Consider the following 22,575-nt stretch of genomic DNA (forward strand, 5'->3'; position numbering starts at 1 on the left):
TTAAAATTCAAAAAAATTATTCTGGCAAATCTAAAAAATCTGTAGAATCAAATTTAAATCTTATTTCAAAGCCTTTTGAATTTCTTTAAAAAATGTTGTTCTGGAAAATCTAGAAGAAATAATGATTTGTCTTTGTTAGAAATATAGCTTGGTCCAATTTGTTATATATTCTAACAAAGTGTAGATTGGATTTTAACCTATTTAAAACATGTCATCAAAATTCTAAAATTAATCTTAATCAGGAAAAATTACTAATGATGTTCCATAAATTATTTTTTAATTTTTTCAAAAAGATTCAAATTAGCTAGTTTTTCTCTTCTTTTTTTCGGTTGAATTTTAAATTTTAAAGAGTCGAAATTGAAGATAAACTATGTTTCAAAATTTTATTGTCATTTTTTTCGTGTTTTCTCCTCTTTTAAACCGTTCAATTAAGTGTAAATAGCATTAATTATTAATAATAACATAGAGTTAAAGGTAAATTGAGCAAATTGGCTATTTCTGGCAATTTATTGAAGTGTGTATCAAACTGGTAGCCCTTCACATTAATCACTACCCAAGAAGTAGCTCTTGCTTTCAAAAAGGTTGGTGACCCCTGGTATAGACTATTTATGTTGTTGCTATCCTTCTTTGTGTGGACATTGTTGATTGTCATGTCATGTACGGATGTAAGTTTTTGCTGTCGTCCAGCATTCTGTTTACTTTGTAGCCATATCAGTTTTGCATAGCCATTGCCTTTTCCTTTTGTTCATTTTTGGTTTAAGCATTACATACCTTTTTACCTGCACGCTGCCTCCCGCTGTGCTCTGCATATCGGGATCACAACAAATCATCCTCGTCTCACCCGACACATTCCCACTTTTACAAAGCGATGAACTACCTGCTGCCACCTACTGGCATGGAGTATCACGTGCTTACCCTGCCCGGTTCTACACAGCACAGACACCAAGCAGTACACATTATTTGCAGATTGTAATTATTGATTTGCAAAAAATATCTTTTGGACCAATTAGGTGAAGTTGCATAATTTCCCACGGCACACCAGACAATATCTCATGACACACTAGTGTGCCGCGGCACAGTGGTTGAAAAAGACTGCAATAAAAGCATGTGGGAGTCGTGCTGACATGGCATCAACATCGGACAACACCAGAGACTCCGATATGGGTACGGTATCAAAACAAAGAAGGTTGTATTGGGCCACCCCCGCTTTGGTTGTAGGCAAATGGCAGGAAGAGGAGACTCACCTGGAAAGGTGAGCATTTCCAGCGTAAACTCCAGCCATGAGCAGACAGCAGCTAGCGTGTACTCCACACTGTGGTTGAGCAGGAAGGAGTCCAGGGACAGACTGCGAGGGTTAATGATGGCCGTCACCAGGTACTCCGAGTAATGGAAGAAGGCCAAGGAGCACATATACCTGCAGAATGAGTGCAGGCTTCATCATCTCTTGTCTAACAATCTGAGTCTGCTTCTTCTGTGGTTCAATGCATTGGCCTGTTTTCTGTCTCTTTTTTTTTGTCATTCCTCTGCTTGGTTCTTCTTCCATGCGTCCCTCACACATCACAAGAGCAAAGTACAAGGACTGTGGTGGTGCTGAAGATCACCATTTTACACTCTATTTGTCTTTTTGTTACAAGGTTAGTCCCCAATGGAGTTATTTTGGGAATGATGCTGTATTACTGACTTTCCCACAGGTTTAACAAAAACATTGTTGTTCACTATCAGATCTAGTCTGTATTTTGCTCATCCTCCCTCCCTAGTACGGGCTACTTGGCCCCAACCACTCCTCTGTCTTCTCACATTCCCAAGATGTACATAAAGATCTGGAAGAGTTCCTTTTGTCTCAGGGTCAAAGTGTTCATCTGTAAAATGATGTTAGTTGAGGCCTCAAATAAACACTGGCTTCCTGTTGAGTCCTCAAATAAACACTGGCTTCCTGTTCCACTCAGGATTGAGTACAAAGTCTCCCTACTAACTCACCAGTGCCTCCATGGAAATGCACCCCGCCCCTCTACCTCAAAGAACTGCTCACCCCCAAATCCTCCACCCCACACCAGGCTAACCTCCTCCGACAAAGCACAGAACTATGGGAGACCGGGTTTCTGCTCCCAGTCTGTGGAATGCTCTCCCTGACCACCTGAGGGCACCACAGACTGTGGATGCTTTTAAAAAAGGCTTAAAAACCCTTCTTTTTAAAAAAGCCTTTTTTTTTTAGATATACGTGTGCTAGTTCTAGCTATTAGGCTGTTCTAGCTTTTTTTTTTTTACTATGTATTTTTCTATTTATTTATATACTGCACCCCTTATGCGAGCTAATTACCATTTCTCACCTGCCCGTACAATAAACATGCACACCTTCTTTTTTTTTGTTACCCTCACCAGCCACAGAGGAACCATAGCGTTTTTTTTACATGTAATTATGTTGTTTGTATTAGGGATGGGCGATATGGCTGAAAACTGTTTATCGGCCGATACCGATTGTTGTATTGTTATTAAATGCCCCCCTCTACCTCAAAGAACTGCTCACCCCCAAATCCTCCACACGACACCTGCTCTCTGGACAGGCTAACCTCCTCCAACCGCAGAGGACAAAGCTCCGAACTATGGGAGACCGGGCTTTCTGCTCCGCCGCTCCCTGTCTGTGGAACGCTCTCCCTGACCACCTGAGGGCACCACAGACTGTGGATGCTTTTAAAAAAGGCTTAAAAAGCCCTTTTTTTTTTTTTTTTTTAGATATATGTGTGCTAGTTCTAGCTATTAGGCTGTTCTAGTTTTTATTTATTTTTACTTATTGGGGGCAGCTATTTGTGGTTCTAGCGTTGTTTAGTTTTTTTAAATGCACTGTAGCACTTTGCGGTTGTTTGCTTAATGTAAAGTGTTTTTACAAATAAAATCTATTATTATTATTATTATTACTTAAAACCGTAGCTTTCTCTGGACATTTCTTTTTTGAATTAGGGAAAACATTCCAAAACAAGCTGCTAGTAACACTCAGGCAAAAGCATTAGCATCACTCTCACACTGATGATGTATTATTGATCACATTTGATAACATTCTCTATATGAAATGGTGAATTGAGGCCTCAAAATCATGTAGCAGTCATTTACATACCAGCCAAAATGGGTCCAAGTGGTTTCGGTGCAGCTTATAATCAAGCCACACCCAAAGGTAACTCCTAAAAAGCAGGCTCTTACAGCAACCTAGGACACAAACACACCAAATGTAACCTTTGGAAAGAACTCCCACAGATACATCCACATGAACAAGAAACTCATTTGGATATACTTTGAAGTACAGTAGGGAAGGAACAATAAACTACATCATGATAAAGCACGGGAAAACTTGCCACGTTTCGTATTACTCTTTTAAATAATAACACTTTAAAAAAGTCACGGACCGCTGACATTTCCCATTTACTGGAAAAGCAAGCTAGCACGAGCTAACAGAAATAATAAACATTTATATGAAAACAAAAGACAGTACCGTATGTCCCCAGTTAAAGAAGACAGTGAATTTGCGTGACGTCACAAACTGGACCTGATGCACCCAGCACGGTTTTTTATCGTTAAGAAAATTCCCAAGAAAACGTATACAAATTAAAATGGAAGATAAAACGTATTTAAACACGCACATAAAAATAATGTGGCTCTAAGTAGCTACGAGGGGGAACGTGTCCTACGAGGGGAACGTGTTCTACAAGGGGGGAACATGTACTACGAGGGGGAACATGTATTATGAGGGGAACATGTACTATGAGGGGGAACATGTACTATGAGGGGGAACATGTTCTATGAGGGGGAACATGTACTATGAGGGGAACATGTACTATGAGGGGGAACATGTTCTATGAGTGGGAACATGTACTATGAGGGGAACATGTCCTATGAGGGGGAACATGTACTATGAGGGGGAACATGTACTATGAGGGGGAACATGTTCTATGAGGGGGAACATGTACAATGAGTGGGAACATGTACAATGAGTGGGAACATGTTCTATGAGGGGGAACATGTACAATGAGTGGGAACATGTACAATGAGTGGGAACATGTTCTATGAGGGGGAACATGTACTATGAGGGGGAACATGTACTATGAGGGGGAACATGTACTATGAGGGGGAACATGTACTATGAGGGGGAACATGTACTATGAGGGGAACATGTACTATGAGGGGGAACATGTCCTATGAGGGGGAACATGTCCTATGAGGGGGAACATGTACTATGAGGGGGAACATGTTCTATGAGGGGGAACATGTGCTATGAGGGGAACATGTTCTATGAGGGGAACATGTACTATGAGGGGAACATGTCCTATGAGGGGGAACATGTACTATGAGGGGGAACATGTACTATGAGGGGGAACATGTTCTATGAGGGGGAACATGTTCTATGAGGGGGAACATGTGCTATGAGGGGGAACATGTGCTATGAGGGGGAACATGTGCTATGAGGGGGAACATGTTCTATGAGGGGAACATGTTCTATGAGGGGAACATGTACTATGAGTGGAACATGTCCTATGAGGGGGAACATGTCTTATGAGGGGGAACATGTACTATGAGGGGGAACATGTACTATGAGGGGAACATGTTCTATGAGTGGAACATGTTCTATGAGGGGAACATGTACTATGAGGGGAACATGTACTATGAGGGGAACATGTACTATGAGGGGAACATGTACTATGAGGGGGAACATGTCCTATGAGGGGGAACACGTACTATGAGGGGAACATGTACTATGAGGGGAACATGTACTATGAGGGGAACATGTACTATGAGGGGGAACATGTGCTATGAGGGGGAACACGTACTATGAGGGGAACATGTACTATGAGGGGAACATGTACTATGAGGGGAACATGTACTATGAGGGGAACATGTACTATGAGGGGAACATGTACTATGAGGGGAACATGTACTATGAGGGGGAACACGTACTATGAGGGGAACATGTACTATGAGGGGAACATGTACTATGAGGGGAACATGTACTATGTCCTGATCCCCTCCTTTAGGAGAATGTCACCATCAGCTAAACATGTTTCATTTTAGAAGACTGTAAATGTATACTTTGAGAAGTTGTAACAAAATGGTTTCTGAAATGTGAGGCGCGGATCTACTTTTGTAACGCACATTGTCAAAAGAGACAGTTAATAAAGAGACAGTTAATAAAGAGGCAGTTAATACAGAGACAGTTAATACAGAGACAGTTAATAAAGTGTCCATAAACAAAGATAAAAATGTATTGTACATGTAGAAATGTTAGTGGGTCACAACATTATTAAGACCAGCAGTCTAATAGGATTAACCAGCTTTACTCAGTCGACAATGTGACTTAGGTGTGGTATTGGCGAGCAGTTTGTCTCCTTAATCGTCGTTTAAAAGAGAGAAAAAGACATTTTAGCGGGTAAAGTTGTCGTGTGATCTCACCTTGTACACAGGTCCTCTGCACAGTACTAACAGCACGCCATTCACTATAGCAACATGCAAACTAATTGCTATTTTTCCGGGAGTTTCCGTCAGGTAATCAAAAACCCAGTCGAGGTGTCCATAGCAGGTTCTTATGAGGGGGATTAAGACGACGCTGAGACCGAGGAGGAAGCTCTTTACACTCACTCTGCCTTCCAGCACCAACTTACTGGCCGCCATGATGGACATGGAGTTCCGCCAAGTATCGCGAGAGCTCACGTTGCATTCCACGTGACGAGAGGATGTGGGAATTTCTGATGCGGCGTTCGCGTTATGTCGGATTTTTCAGTTGCGTCTTAGAGACGCTTCTCAAACTTAGTTATCCAAGTTAAAAAACCGAGTTTTTGTGCAAAAAGGTGGGGAATAATTACAAAATTACCTTCATTTACTCACCATGTTACAAAAAAAGATTTGTTAGAACAATGCATAACGTTGGCTATCGAGAACATTTGAAGCCTTTATTAAGTCAAAATATTGGACTTCAATGATTTGGTGCATTAATTTGCAAACAGCTAAATTCTGTCCATGGCAAACAATAACCTGCCACCCAGGACTGCACAATTCTTCTCAACAAAAGAGCAAATATAACCTTAGAGAAAAATCTAATTGAAAACATTTGTACGCACCTACAACACTTAAGACCTTTAGCATATCAGATGGAATTAAATTAGGGAACTGATTAATAAACAATATACTAATATGATCCAGTTTTGTAAACCGTTCAAACTCAAACTGTTTACAAGGAAAAATAATCATGATAAACATCTTAGACTTAGACTTCCTTTTATTGTCATTCAAATTTGAACTTTACAGTACAGATAAGAACGACATTTTGTTGCATTAGCTCATGGTAGTGCAGGATAAAAAAGGAATAAGGTGCAGATATAAATAAATAGATTACTGTACAGATAAATATATTGCACTTTTGCATATGCATCCAGGTTTATGTATGTATGTTATATTGTCTTTATATTCCAGCCACTTCATCCATTTTTGGGGGGGAATTGAGGGGATTAATTGAATTATGATGCGTTCAAGAGTCTTACGGCCTGAGGGAAGAAGCTGTTACAGAACCTGGAGGTTCTGCTACGAAGGCTGCGGAACCTCTTTCTAGAGTCCAGCAGTGAAAACAGTCCTTTGTGGGGGTGGGAGGAGTCTCTGCAGATTTTCTGAGCCCTGGTCAGGCAGCGGCTTTTTGCCATCTCCTGGACAGGATTGATTGATTGATTGATTGATCTTGGACCTTATTTAAAAAATGAGATTTTATTCATCTCATAATGTGGACCATAAATTACTTACCTCTTTAAGATAACTTTATTATGTATTTAATCATTATTTCCTTACTAATGTGTCTATTTATTACGGATGCACTAATTTATTGTTGTGTTACAGAACGAGTAGTAAGACGTGTTTGAAGTTGCTATGAAACAAAAGGGGGTAGGATTAAATAAACTGCTTCTTCCTGCACTGCGACCACTTAATGTCTAAATTTTTAGGATAAATAAGAGTCTATCCTAAAACAAGCATTTTTTTTTGGTACAGAAAAATGTACTGTCAAAACTTGTCATCTTTTTTGTACAAGGAATATAAATCCATTTATATCCAACCAGGGATACAAATCCTTCTAATCAGGTATTTATTACAATTAAAATAGTTCATCTAGCAAAAACAAAGATGGATACCGTTCACTTGGTACCTGGAAATCTATACAGATACTCACCGCTGCCAATTTTCGGTACTCTTGTGTGAGTTATTAAATACAAATATTTTTTGATAATAAAATCTCAATTTTATTGCAATTTGGAAAATGAGCTGATTATGATAACTGCTGTATCTTGTTTTAATATCACATTGTCTTTTGCAAGTATGACACCACGTTGCAGTTACAAGTCCAAGACGTTAGATGGCAGTAGTGCATAGCTTATGGTGTGTTGATCAGTTCAGGCTTTGCTGTCTGTTGCGCCCTACAAAGTGTTAATACTGTAAGTGTTGCAGTAAAATGCACGTCTTAAGTCGTAGTTTTCACTGACAAATTTGGCGGTGTTCAAATCGCCATGTAAAATAGCTAATGCTAATCGGTGGCATGTCAATAGGAAAAGTGGAGCCTTTACTTTTTCTACGTTTTTTGAGTTTGTGACATTGCACCGTTGGATTTGAGGTGTATCGGTGCCCAGCAGGACTGCTGGGATTGGGCACGCAACCCTAACCAAGAAGCAAGAGTCAGTGTGAACTTAAACCATGCTGTGTTTATTCAAGTAAAACCAAACAAACAGATAGTAGAAACAAATGAGTTTAAAAAATACACATTGTGTTTATAATTTCTTAACTATTAAAACTAGATGTCATGATTTGAAAGTGGCATGGTAGTCACGGACTGGATAGTTCTTACTCTGATTGGTTGTGGTGGTTTTGCTCAACAGCAGTTTCAGCCAGCCGAGCCAACAATGCTCTCAGCATCTCTTTGTACTGCCTCTTGTGGTGAGGACGAATAATACTGGCAAATCCTTCAGATGAGGGAAAATAGATATGACCAAGATGAAGGCCACACGTGGTGGGATGTACTTACTGCATAGAAGGCTGAAGTCTTTATCTTTCTCGGTGAACAAGGCCACAGCCACAGCCACCATGTTGTCATAGTTGTCTGTGGCCTTGTAGCTGTGCACCGCCTGGCACAGCCGGGCTGATCCCTCCGGACCCAGCGCTTTTTTTACGTCGGCCAGAAAGGCAGCCTGGACTTGACCCTTTGGAGTAGTGCCTGGTAAACATGCAGGAGTTAGAACTTTATGACCACCATTACAAAAGTTTGTCAGTGACATACCAGCTTGACTTCCTCCCAGATCCTCAAGTCCTCCTTGCTTGTTTTTTGGAGCGCTGCTGGACTTTAAACTAGAACTGGAGGCTGAAATTCTACTGGGGTCCACATCTGCTGAATGAGGGAAAATATACAAACCTTAAAAGACTGTGGATGAACTGTGTACAAACCCCAAAGGCAGTGAAGTTGTCAGTAAATGGTAAATAAAAAGAGAACACAACAAATCCTTTTCAACTTATATTCAATTGAATAGACTGCAAAGACAAGATATTTCATGTTCACACTGAGAAACTTTCTTATTTTTGCAAATAATCATGAACTTAGAATTGAAAGGCAGCAACACATTGCAAAAAAGGCATTTTTACCACTCAACTTAGAATGTTACAAAAGTAGTCAGAGGGGCATTTTTTTACTAGTGTGTTACATGGCCTTTCCTTTTAACAACACTCAGTAAAGGTTTGGGAAGTGAGGAGACACATTTTTGAAGTGGAATTCTTTCCCATTCTTGCTTGATGTACAGCTTAAGTTGTTCAACAGTCTCCCTTCTCATATTTTAGACGCCACACATTTGCAATGTCTGGACTACAGGCAGGCCAGTCTAGTACCCACACTCTTTTACTATGAAGCCACGTTGATGTAACACCTGGCTTGGCATTGTCTTGCTGAAATAAGCAGGGGCGTCCATGGTAACGTTGCTTGGATGGCAACATATGTTGCTCCAAAAGCTGTATGTACCTTTCAGCATTAATGGTGCCTTCACAGATGTGTAAGTTACCCATGTCTTGACCACTAATACACCCCCATACCATCACACATGCTGCCTTTTACACTTTCACCCTAGAACATGTCTTGACCACTAATACACCCCCATACCATCACACATGCTGCCTTTTACACTTTCACCCTAGAACATGTCTTGACCACTAATACACCCCCATACCATCACACATGCTGCCTTTTACACTTTCACCCTAGAACATGTCTTGACCACTAATACACCCCCATACCATCACACATGCTGCCTCTTACACTTTCACCCTAGAACATGTCTTGACCACTAATACACCCCCATACCATCACACATGCTGCCTTTTACACTTTCACCCTAGAACATGTCTTGACCACTAATACACCCCCATACCATCACACATGCTGCCTTTTACACTTTCACCCTAGAACATGTCTTGACCACTAATACACCCCCATACCATCACACATGCTGCCTTCTACACTTTCACCCTAGAACATGTCTTGACCACTAATACACCCCCATACCATCACACATGCTGCCTTCTACACTTTCACCCTAGAACATGTCTTGACCACTAATACACCCCCATACCATCACACATGCTGCCTACTACACTTTCACCCTAGAACATGTCTTGACCACTAATACACCCCCATACCATCACACATGCTGCCTTTTACACTTTCACCCTAGAACAGTCCCCATGGTTCTTTTCCTCTTTGGTCCACAGTTTCCAAAACAATTTGAAATGTGGACTCGTCAGACCACAGAACACTTTTCCACTTTGCATCAGTCCATCTTAGATGAGCTCGGGCCCAGCGAAGCGTTTCTGGGTGTTGTTGATAAATGGCTTAGCATAGTAGAGTTTTAACTTGCACTTACAGATGAAGCGACCAACTGTAGTTACTGACAGTGGTTTTCTGAAGTGTTCCTGAGCCCATGTGGTGATATCCTTTACACACTGATGTCGCTTTTTGATGCAGTACCACCTAAGGGATTCAAGGTCACGGGCATTCAATGTTGGTGTTCGGCCTTGCCGCTTATGTGCAGTGATTTCTCCACATTCTCTGCACCTTTTGATGATATTACGGAGTGTAGATGGTGAAATCCCTAAATTCCTTGTTGAGAAATGTTGTTCTTCAACAATTTGCTCAGGCATTTTAAGAGGGCGAGAACATTTGCCAATCATTGTGTGTCATCCAGCATCATGACCTACCAGCATGTGGCATCCCTGTCTTGCTCTCAGAGTGTTCGGGTTTGTACCCACAGCCAGCACCCGTCACTTCCTGGCACTTCTCATCAAATGTCTTCTTGTGGTGTGGTCGTACAAAGTGGTATAACCCTGGGACACATGACATGGCGTTTCATGGACTAGTAATGCTATATTCAAAGTAACAAGTCAACATGTTACAAGGACAATAATGACTTCTTTTCTATACTGCCTGTCCTCCTTAGGGTCACAGGTGAGGTAGGGCCTAAACCCCGCCCACTTTGGGCAATAGGTGGGGTAGACCACTACCATATTGGTGCAAAGGTGACTATATGCTTTCATGTAAATAAAAGATATTAAGAAGGTCATAAACAGTTTTGTAATGCTCTAAAAGGGATGTGCCGATACAACTTTTCCACTTCCAATAGCCTTGAGTGTAAGCTGATAGCGATATTAGGTTTAGATCAGGGGATATACCCATGTGAATTTTTAAAGCCCTTTGAGACATTGTGATTGGGCTATGTACATACATTTTGATTAATGATGATCTCATATGATATCAGCAGGAATAATAGTACCTACTTGGAATGTTATTTTTTTGTTTTGTCCGATCCAGCTCCTCAGGCAAATGATATTGTTGTTGTAGATGTGTGGAATGTTACAAATTGTTTGACCAAGTGAAATTAGTCGGGAAACAAGAATGATAGGCATGAAAATACAAGCCTTATGACAGATTTCTGCTTTTGAAGTGGCGTGTTAATTTGTGCTAATTCATTAAGTTAAGCTCATGACGCAGGAAGTTGAACAATGTGGACACGTTTGTTACTGGATATTTTCTAATATGCTTCTACCTTGGAGACTTTGTATGTGTAAGTAATATGCAACTATAATTATTTGATACTTGTTTGTATTGACAAATGTGCGGTTTTACACTGCAATATTGTTCCATTATTATTACCTATGTCTAGCTTGTGTGCTTAGCTGTTGTGCATCTGCTAGCTCCTAGTAAGCCTATAGCCTAGCATGTTTACCTTGTGAAAATGACTTGACTAAAATAGAAGACTAAGTGTCTGCTTATTGGAGGACATTTTTAATTTTCCTGAGAACTCTCCTGAAGGAATCAATAAAGTACTATCTATCTATCTATCTATCTACTATCTATCTATCTACCTATCTATCTACCTATCTATCTATCTATCTATCTATCTATCTATCTATCTATCTATTTAGACGTTAACTGTCTGTCCAACTTTGCACGCCGCAGGTCTGCTTGTATCTAACATTTCAAGTGTGAATGCGTAAACATCCACACTTGCACACCAAAGAATAATCCATTTATTATTATTCCACCGCAAAAGTTTGGCACGCTCCACAGCCCAGCACATAGGGCATTCACACGCAACTACTACCACTATTGCAAATTCTAGTTCTTAGTTTTTTGCTGACATGGGACCAGAGGTGGGTAGTAACGCGCTACATTTACTCCGTTACATCTACTTGAGTAACTTTTGGGATAAATTGTACTTCTAAGAGTAGTTTTAATGCAACATACTTTTACTTGAGTATATTTATAGAGAAGAAACGCTACTTTTACTGCGCTCCATTTATCTACATTCAGCTCGCTGCTCGCTACTGATTTTTATCCATCTGTTAATGCACGCTTTGTTTGTTTTGCTTTGTCAGACAGACCTTCAAAGTAGGATCTATGCATGCCTGCGTTTCACCAATCAAATGCAGTCACTGGTGATGTTTGACTCCGTTTCACCAATCAAACAGAGTCAGGCGGTCACATGACCGCTGAAACACAAAGTTTCAGCGGCAAAACAACAAGAAGCTTAAGCTTACATGAACTCAACGTCAAATTTGAGGACGCACATGGCGGTAAGTAACGTTAGTAGATATTTTGGCTGTAACCGTAGGCTGATGTTAGCTTCCCTGCTATGAATCACTGTCAAATGTACATCGTGTGGGGACATTTATTAACACACTGCAGCCTCATAGAGAGACAGACAAAGACACACACACACACACACACACACACACACACACACACACACACACACACACACACACACACACACACACACACACACACACACACACACACACACACACACACACACACACACACACACACACACACACACACACACACACACACACGCATAGAAACACCAATCAGAAGTGCACAGTGTGTTCCCAGGTGCAGCCCACACCTATCAGTTTATGGTTTGCGTAAAGGCTAACTTGTTATTTTCCTTTGTAATCTGTGCCTACTGAGCCTATAGTGCTGTTAAGTTATTGTGGCTCAATTTGCCTTCATTTTTTTATGTTAATGTATTATTATTTAATATATATTATTGTTTTAGTTGCTTAAGAGATATTCCTGGCTCTGAATTTGCTCATCGCTATTTTTATGTTTTTGTGCATTATTTGTTGCCGTCATCATTAAACCAACAGGTTACTCATCAGTTACTCAGTACTTGAGTAGTTTTTTCACAACATACTTTTTACTTTTACTCAAGTAAATATTTGGGTGACTACTCCTTACTTTTACTTGAGTAATACATCTCTAAAGTAACAGTACTCTTACTTGAGTACAATTTCTGGCTACTCTATCCACCTCTGATCATGGGACCGATATCAGATTTGAATATTTCGGGACCCCCCTAACTCCATCCATCCATCTATTTTCTACTTATTTTCCCTTTTTGTGTTAGCGGGGGGTGCTGGAGCCTAACTCCATCTATATAAATATTCCATTCCTAAACAAGAACCTTGATTCATGAGCATTCCCTTAGCACAGTCAAGTCTGAAAGCAGCCACAAGGGATAAAGGCTTGATGACTGTATGTGTGACTCACCGCGCAACAGACTGTAAGTATGAGGGTCATCGGTTAACAGCGACGTGTCTGACAGCAGAATGTCCACGTTGTCAGTCTTCTTGTAGGACTGTAGAGCCAGGCGAATTCGCTCAAAGTTGACCTGGCTGAGGGACGACTTCATTTCTCCCAGGAAGTTCTTGGCGATGGCCTTTTTCCCATCTCCAGAAACAACCCTGGAAAAACTCGGCTTCTTTGAAAAGAAAGAGAAAATATATTGATAAAATAGTTGGTTAAGAATAACATAAGTCGGAATTCTTTTTTGAAGCTCTTATTATTGGGGAATAAGTTGACTTTATGCAGTTTTCGTAGAAATGCACAATATTATTTTTCAAGCTGCTACCAATAACTTCCTGCTTCTCAACATGGATACTTATAACCAGTGTGTTTCCCACCTAGGCCTTCAGTGATGTCCGACTTCAATGATGACCTCTCAAAATAGCATCATTGATGCCACCACATGACCATTGCTGGACAAATATTATACAGGAACACATTTACGCACTACTGGCCACTGAATCACATCAACCGTGTACATAACGGTCTATTTTCTGGCGCATTTAAAAATAAACCCGCATCAGCAATCAAAACATATCTTATGTGGTACTGTCAAAATTAAAATTGCAAAATACATATTAAACGTAAAAAAAATAAAGAAATTAAATATTATAACTCACAATTTGTAGCACCCATTCGACGCCGTATAAGCCAGTGGTAACGCTCGTAGTCGCTTGATTCGAGTGGAAATGGCGAGCATTTCCCCATTTCATGGCCAGAACAGCTGAGCTAGCTTCCGGGGTTGGCCGACATGGTCTCACAAGACCTAGTTTCTCTTTAAATATCCTTCTTGAAAATGGCCTCGCAAATATATATCTGCCACCTAATCAACGTTTTGTTCTCCTTCTTCGCGGGTTAATAAAGTCAGTACCGCTGATTTCTCCGCTGGCCCGGTATGGCTACGGTGCCACTTTCTGCTTTCGTGAATCACAACTTGTGATTGGATACTCACTTTGCAGTGACAAGTGAGTATCCAATCACAGTCTCGTTAATTTCAGGCTACCTAGATAGGCTACTGTCAACACGTTGTGATCTGATTGACTATCACAACTTTATGTGTTGTCACATTCATCCGCTAACGGTCCCAGGTGTGACTCTGCTGATATGCATAGCTTAAACCACTGAGTATCCAATCAGCGTAAATGTCACATTCAAGGTGAGGCCAGATAGAAGGTCTTCCTCTTACTGACAACTGGTGATTTGATTGGCTATGGCAATAATCTATCAACTGTATGTGCCCGTTGACTTACAGTGCACACACATTGTTGATTCTGAAGGCTCCGGGCAGATTTCATACAGCATGGCAACATGCCAGCAAATGTTGTGGATTGAAAATGAATATGAAAAAAACAAAAGTTATGGCAAATTCCATGGTACCTCATGGACCTGTGACTGTTAATGGAAATTAAATTGATGAAGTTAATGAATATATCTATCTGGGGCAGAGATTTAGCCTGAAAGAAAAGAGTCAAGAACAGGAGATAGGGAGGAGAATCAGATTGGGCTGGTGCCAATATGGAAAACTCAGCAACATCATGAGAGGAGAAATACCGTTAAGCCTAAAAAGAAAGGTCTTTAATCAATGCGTGTTACCAACCATGACATATGGAGCTGAAACCTGGGCATTGTCAAATAAAATGGAAAAGAAAATAGCAGCAGCACAACACAACATGGAAAGAAATATGCTCGGAATCACATATAAAGACAGAAAAACAAATGAATGGGTGAGAAAACAAACGCAAGTCCAAGACATTATGAGAACTATCAAATGAAGTAAGTGGAAGTGGGCTGGACATATCAGTAGAACAGATAATAGATGGACTTCCCTAATGACATCATGGAGACCCATGGATGGGAGCAGAAATAGAGGAAGACCAAGAGTGAGATGGCGAGATGAGATAGACAAATATTGGGGAACAGTGCAGTGGCAAGGAGGGAGCAGCTAGAGATCCTTCACTATGGCACAAACATGCTGAGGCTTTCATCCAGCAGTGGACTGACAATGGCTGATGATGATGATGGCAACATAAGCTAGCTGAATTCTGATTGGATACAAAGTAAAACTAAAAACGACAGCAGCGGAAGGAGCACAAAATGACATGAAGAGAATATAGTGAAGTTGGCGGACGACACTACGGTGGTGGGACTCACCTCAAAGGGGGACGAGGGAGCCTACAGAGAGGAGGTCCGGAAGTTGGCAGACTGGTGCTCAGAGAACAACCTTCCTCTGAACACCAAGAAAACCGAGGAGATCGTGGTCGACTTCAGGAAACACAGCACTGACCTAGCCCCCCTCTACATCAAAGGCGAGTGTGCGGAGAGGGTCCACACCTTCCGGTTTCTTGGCGTCCTTATCTCTACAGAGAACACTACTGCCATCACTAAGAAGACTCAGCAGCGGCTGCACTTCCTGAGAGTCCTCGAGTAGTACAGCCTGGACGCCAACCTGCTGCTGACCTTCTACCGCTCATCCATTGAGAGCCTGCTGACATACTGCATCACGGCATGGTACGGCAGCTGCACCGTTGCAGACAGAGAGAGGCTCCAGAGAGTGGTAAAGGCAGCACAGCGGATCATGGGCTGGCCTCTCCCCTCCCTGACAGACATTTACACCTCCTGCTGCCTTAGCAGAGCTAGCCACATTAGCAAAGACAGCTCCCACCCTGGCTTTCACCTGTTGCCCTCAGGAAGGCGCAGACACAGACTCAAGAACAGTTTTTTCACTAAAGCCATAACCACGGTGAACTCTCATAGGCACTGATTTTATAGTTTAGCACCTCTCTGTGTGCAATTCGTACTTTCGCACCTTACCTCCTTTTGCACTATTTTTCTTTTCTTTCCTTCCTATGTTTTGCATATTTATAGACTGTCGCACTGATACTGGAGTTGTTTTTAATATCATTGTACCTGTGTATAGTGACAATAAAAGGCATTCTATTCTATTCTGTATGAATACTTTTAGATATTTGGGGAAAGTCAATAAAAATGACTTTCGTCTTTAATTATGATGATGATTTGTGGTGATGTTAGGCCAGCAGAGAAGGCACACCACTGCTTATAACTTATTTACATGTTTTATTTTTTTGAAGTAGATTTAACTGTAGTTTGTGCACACCTTTCTTTGGGGCAGCGCAGGCATCTTTGGTGGTTTTTAAAAAATCCCTTTGGAGCAATGTTGTCGTTTCAGGTGGCTGATAAGGTTTGGTGTGTGGAAGCCGAAAGTTTTTTCCCCCTCCTCGCGGAATGTTTTCAGAACATTTGGCGCAAAGAGCACGTACGAAATGCCTTCCTCCGAAACAATAAGTAAGTCCCACGTTATCGACGCCATGTTTGTTTACAAGGAGCTGAGGGGAAATTTAGGACAAGCCAGCACAGGTAGGAGAAAAGGCGCGCTTGATTTGACTACCCTAACCTACCTACTGTATATCCCAGCACAGGTAATCCCGCATCATTGGAGCCTTTTTGAAAAATGTTTCTATGTCATCAGATGTATCGGTATGATGTAATACTTCCTCATTTTGGCCCAATAATTATCGTGCACCTGTAGTTTTTTCCTTGTTTGCAACAAACACTTTAGTTTAGAATCTGCTTTGCATCTAACAACACACAATAATCATTTTTAAGCGACAAAATCATGAGAGAAATAAACAAGGTGCTTAATTGAAAAAGATATACCTGCTCGTGGACCAGATTTATTTTGCGTTTCCCTCCATTCATCATCTCCTCCAATCTTTTGTCGTATTGCAGCGACAGCGTGGACAACTTGCTTGGCTAAAAGAATTGCAGGAAAAGAAAATACAATGAATAAACAATTACTACTAGGGGTTCACAAAAATATCAAACCGTGATTCTTATTTATCACGATTCGAAATGGATTCGTAATTTTCAAAAGTCAATTAAAAAATACATTCAAAAATAATTGAAACATTTTTATTTATAGGAATCAATTTTAAAAATATGTTTATAGGCCATCTCCATGCAACCAGCAGGAGCTGTTCTAATCTGTAACCGGTTTTGTAAAAGTTTCATTATATAAAGTATATTATATCAAATAATACACTGCGAGAATTGGTTTGAGATTGAATCGAGAATCAATTCGGATCAAATCATGAGGTGCCCAGAGATTCACACCCCTAATTGCTAGCTAGTATTTCCTTAAGTCCATCTCCTTTTAACTCGACATAAGAAAGCAAGATCACCCTTTACTTGATTAGATTTACAACCACATATGAATCCGTTTTAAAGGCCTACTGAAAGCCACTACTAGCGACCACGCAGTCTGATAGTTTATATATCAATGATGACATCTTAACATTGCAACACATGCCAATACGGCCGGGTTAACTTATAAAGTGACATTTTACATTTCCCGGGAAACTTCCGGTTGAAAACGTCTAGGTATGATGACGTATGCGCGTGAAGTCGATGGTTGAAACGGAAGTATGCGGACACATTGTATCACAATACAAACAGCTCTGTTTTCATCGCAAAATTCCACAGTATTCTGGACATCTGTGTTGGTGAATCTTTTGCAATTTGTTTAATGAACAATGAAGACTGCAAAGAAGAAAGCTGTAGGTGGGATCGGTGTATTAGCGGCTGGCTGCAGCAACACAACCAGGAGGACTTTGACTTGGATAGCAGACGCGCTATCCGACGCTAGCCGCCGACCGCATCGATGATCGGGTGAAGTCCTTCGTCGCGCCGTCGATCGCTGGAACGCAGGTGAGCACGGGTGTTGATGAGCAGATGAGGGCTGGCGTAGGTGGAGCGCTAATGTCTTTATCATAGCTCTGACGAGGTCCCGTAGCTAAGTTAGCTTCAATGGCGTCGTTAGCAACAGCATTGCTAGGCTTCGACAGGCGGCACAGCATTAACCGTGTAGTTACATGTCCATAGTTTAATAGTATTGTTGATCTTCTGTCTATCCTTCCAGTCAGGGGCCTATTTCTTTTGTTTCTATCTGCATTTAAGCACGATGCTATCACGTTAGCTCTGTAGATAAAGTGCTTTACAGATGTATTGTCGTGGAGATAAAAGTCACTGTGAATGTCCATTTCGCGTTCTCGACTCTCATTTTCAAGAAGATATAGTATCCGAGGTGGTTTAAAATACAAATCCGTGATCCACAACAGAAAAAGGAGAAAGTATGGAATCCAATAAGCCCTTTTACCTAAGTTACGGTCAGAGCGAAAAAAGATACGTCCTGCACTGCACTCTAGTCCTTCACTCTTACGTTCCTCATCCACGAATCTTTCATCCTGGCTCAAATTAATGGGGTAATCGTCGCTTTCTCGGTCCGAATCGCTCTCGCTGCTGGTGTAAAAAATGGGGAAATGTGAGGAGCCTTTCAACCTGTGACGTCACGCTACTTCCGCTACAGGCAAGGCTTTTTTATCAGCGACCAAAAGTTGCGAACTTTATCGTCCATGTTCTCTACTAAATCCTTTCAGCAAAAATATGGCAATATCGCGAAATGACCAAGTATGACACATAGAATGGACCTGCTATCCCCGTTTAAATAAAAACATTCATTTCAGTAGGCCTTTAAATGCCATGCAGAGCCTTCTCAGGTTATGGTGGCATGTTGCAGATGGATGATCTGCAGATGGATGATCTTGCGTCGAAGATCAAAGAACTGAGCTGCTTTCTGGGGATTTCCAACCAAGCTCGAGCTTCAAGTTCTGGACTGGAAGACATTTTCCTGGAGCACTTTGACTTTTAATGGAGGACCTCTGCCCCACATTGTACATATATTGCATATGAAACATTTTTTTTATTTAACCAGGAAAGTCCCATTGAGATGAAAAAAGCCTCTTTTTTAAGGGAGTCCTGGCCAAAAGGCAGCAAAAGATGAACAGTTGTTAAAAATATTTAAAAAACAGTTACAATTTTAAAATGTCATCTCAAGTGCTCTCAATCTGGACTTAAAAGCGTTCAATGAAATAAGTTCAGTTCATTTCCAGTCTTATTGCAACACATATGTTAAAGAGGTTCATTTAGCCTACTAATGTGTATTTATAAATAGTTGATTTATATAGGCTAGTAAGGTAAAGTTTTGTACCTGACAAGTTTCGGCTATCTTGCTTCTGCAGCCTTCCTCAGGCTGCAGAAGCAAGATAGCCGAAACTTGTCAGATACAAAACTTTACCTTACTAGCCTATATAAATCAACTATTTATAAAAACTTATTGCAACACGTTCCAGAGCCAACAAAAGCCCTTTTCCCCAGTTCTGTTGGTGCAAATGGAAGAGTGAGCAACACATGATCAATAAGATGTGTTGCACCTAAAAACCTGGGTCTGTCAGAGAAATTCCACCCACCGTCTGTTCTCCCAAAGCACCATTGGCTTCTCTTCGGGTCTCAACACGGTCCAGGGCATCAAACAGATTGCCTGCTTTCCTTGCACTTTTTGCAGTCTGAGACTCGTACTGTTTGAAAATACTGGCGACTGCAGTGTCTTCATCTGAGTGGGGACAAGACCAGAGCAAATCAAAACAACGCATGGATGGTTAGAGCTGTTTTTGTTTATATGGGGACCGAGAATGATTTCCCTTTTTTCTGGTTTATAAATCAAATCTCAAGGTTGGTGCATTTGAGCATTAGCTTGCACGCAGTTTTTGAAGTCTCTGTGCGCAGAGTTTTGCTGTCTTTTGAAAGATTTGCTACATTATGTACTTATATGGACATTAAGTGTAAGTATTATGGCTGCTGGCCGCAGCCTCATGTTATTAATTCTTGTCTAATGCCCTCCTACTTGCTCTGATGTCTTTAAATACTTCTGTGTATTTGTCTTTTCTGACATTTTACACAAGATGGTTTTGTCAAGGTGGAGCAGAAGGACATTGGAGCAGCCACTAAATCCAGACAGAAAAAGAAACATTTTGACTTGATTTGTGACCGGGTGAATCTACAGCATATTATGTTCATGTTGTTAATACCTACTCAGTGGCCTAGTGGTTAGAGTGTCCGCCCTGAGATGGGTAGGTTGTGAGTTCAAACCCCGGCCGAGTCATACCAAAGACTATAAAAATGGGAGCCATTACCTCCCTGCTTGGCACTCAGCATCAAGGCTTGGAATTGGGGGTTAAATCACCAAAAATGATTCCCGGGCGTGGCCACCGCTGCTTCCCACTGCTCCCCTCACCTCCCAGGGGGTGAACAAGGGGATAGTTTAAATGCAGATGACACATTTCACCACACCTAGTGTGTGTGTGTGACTATCATTGCTACTTTAACTTTAATTACATTTTGACCATGTCTGAAAAATAAAAATAGCGATGCTGTTCACCTTTAAAATATATATTTAGACGTTGCACATTTTCAAAAGTTAATTTGGATATTTTTGGAGATGGTGGTTTCATTTGCAATGTGGGAACGCCTCTACAAGCGAACATCTTGCAGACATACAACATTCATGGAAAATGTACACCAAAGTGTTTCTTATCCATAGGGCCGGGGTATGTTATTGGGCCGTGAATGCCCACTAGAGGGCCTCCAAAAAAATATTTGTTTTTCAACTGTGGTCTATATCAGCCGCAGCCTTACTCAGTTGTAATACACTTTTCCACCACTTGTGGCAGCAACAACAATCAGAGGACAAATTTCACCACACCTAGTGGACAATCATTGGTACTTGAACTTTTAACAAACGAAAGAAGGTCTGGAGCTTAACTCATAGAAGTTTCTTAAGCGCAAAAATTATGACTTAAGTGGTGAAGCTGTATTTTCATTTGCACTTAATTTTATTGACAGTTTAATTAAAAAACATAATAGTTATTATTCATTTAGTTGGAACTGATTTATTTTAGCACTGCGTAATTGTATGTACATTTATTTTTCATCAGCTTTTATGAGTCCCTTCTTTTGCAGTATATTCATACTTGCCAACCTTGAGACCTCCAATATCGGGAGGTGGGGGGTAGGGGGCGGGGGTGGTTGGGGGTGTGGTTATTTACCGCTAGAATTCACCAACTCAAGTATTTCATATATATATATATATATATATATATATATATATATATATATATATATATATATATATATATATATATATATATATATATATATATATATATATATATATATATATATATATATATATATATATATGTATGAAATACTTGACTTTCAGTGAATTCTAGCTATATATATATATATATATATATTTATTTTATTTACATAAAAGAAATACTTGAATTATCTATCCATTAGATGGCAGTATTGTCCTGTTTAACCTCTCCGTTCATGACTGACTATATCATTTCGGCCACCGTGTTCAATGGAGAAGTCTGTTCTACATATTTACAGGCAACATACACCTTCCCCTTCCAACTGTCCTGGATGAACTGAAATTCTTGTTTCCATTCGTTTTGGAACTTGCAAGCATATCTATATTGCGGGAAAGCGGACGTGAGAACACGCTGTCCCCACTCAGTCTCAGGTCCGCATTGAGCTGGAGGGGGCGTGGCCTCCAGCTCCGGCTGAATACCGGGAGTTTGTCGGGAGAAAATCTCTGCCGGGAGTTTGTCGGGAGAAAATCTCTGCCGGGAGGTAGTCGGGAGAGGCACTGAATACCGGGATTCTCCCGCTAAAAACGGGAGGGTTGGCAAGTATGAGTATATTTGATTAGTATTTACTTGTGTAATCAGCCTGACCTAAGCCTTGATAGTAATCTTTGTGATTAACACATGATTTTATTTGCCAAGGTTTATCATGTTAAAGTCTAAGTATTAAAATGAAGAGCAAGATGACATTATTCAGTGTTAATATTTGAGTGACTCACCAGGTCGCCTCCTTTTAAGAGTGTTGGTGTGCGAGTCCAACATTTTGGCCTTCTGAGTGTGTAAGTAAGAAGTGGAGCCACAGGACCGAGGAGATGATGACTGACGACTGCTCGCTGGACACTCTGAAGCAAGTTCTGGTGCAGTGCTCTTTTCCAACATGGGCCTCTGGGACATTCCAACAAAGCCAACTTGAGTTTCAACATATTACGTCATGTTTGAAGACCACTTTTTGACTATAATCACAAAGCAATTGTTTATCAAGTTAGATAAGAAAGAAGGGAAGTCATTTCACAAAACCAATCCCGAGCGTTGCACTCCATATTATAAACAAGGTGGTCTCAGTCCAAGTCATTAAAGTACATTTCCAATAGTTGCACCATTTGAGCAAGGACTTTGGCAATGGAAATGATTTTATTCTTGTTAGAATAATTATATATAAGTTATCACACAACTCTTATGCTTAACTTAGACTTAGACTTCCTTTTTGTTGTCATTCAAATTTGAACTTTACAGCACAGATAAGAACACAATGTTGTTGCATTAGCTCATGGTAGTGCAGGATAAAAGAGCAATAAGGTGCATTAAAGGCCGTTGCTCTAGTTATTA

General features: G+C 40.7%; 2 protein-coding genes across 4 annotated transcripts in view; both read right to left on the reverse strand.

Annotated features, from left to right (window-relative positions):
• icmt (isoprenylcysteine carboxyl methyltransferase) overlaps positions 1-5,703 on the reverse strand; it is a 13,470-nt gene extending 7,767 nt beyond the window's left edge. The window contains exons 1-3 of the mRNA XM_062051854.1: positions 5,434-5,703; positions 3,110-3,198; positions 1,245-1,414 (exon numbers count right to left, since the gene is read on the reverse strand). Of these exons, the coding sequence (XP_061907838.1) occupies positions 1,245-1,414; positions 3,110-3,198; positions 5,434-5,661 (487 nt within the window). The 5' untranslated portion in view covers positions 5,662-5,703. The remainder of the gene's footprint in view (positions 1-1,244; positions 1,415-3,109; positions 3,199-5,433) is intronic.
• A 2,033-nt stretch (positions 5,704-7,736) lies between these two features.
• The window catches only part of rtel1 (regulator of telomere elongation helicase 1), a 58,309-nt gene continuing 43,470 nt past the window's right edge, over positions 7,737-22,575 (reverse strand). The window contains exons 25-32 of one of the 3 annotated variants that reach the window (XM_062052417.1): positions 21,969-22,134; positions 19,507-19,649; positions 16,859-16,954; positions 13,109-13,319; positions 10,252-10,377; positions 8,291-8,398; positions 8,039-8,227; positions 7,737-7,976 (exon numbers count right to left, since the gene is read on the reverse strand). In XM_062052417.1, the coding sequence (XP_061908401.1) occupies positions 7,858-7,976; positions 8,039-8,227; positions 8,291-8,398; positions 10,252-10,377; positions 13,109-13,319; positions 16,859-16,954; positions 19,507-19,649; positions 21,969-22,134 (1,158 nt within the window). In that variant the 3' untranslated portion in view covers positions 7,737-7,857. The remainder of the gene's footprint in view (positions 7,977-8,038; positions 8,228-8,290; positions 8,399-10,251; positions 10,378-13,108; positions 13,320-16,858; positions 16,955-19,506; positions 19,650-21,968; positions 22,135-22,575) is intronic. The other 2 variants (XM_062052416.1, XM_062052415.1) reach the window with 2 other exon arrangements.

The sequence above is a fragment of the Entelurus aequoreus genome, linkage group LG07 (assembly GCF_033978785.1).
Source record: "Entelurus aequoreus isolate RoL-2023_Sb linkage group LG07, RoL_Eaeq_v1.1, whole genome shotgun sequence".
Lineage (NCBI taxonomy): Eukaryota > Metazoa > Chordata > Actinopteri > Syngnathiformes > Syngnathidae > Entelurus > Entelurus aequoreus.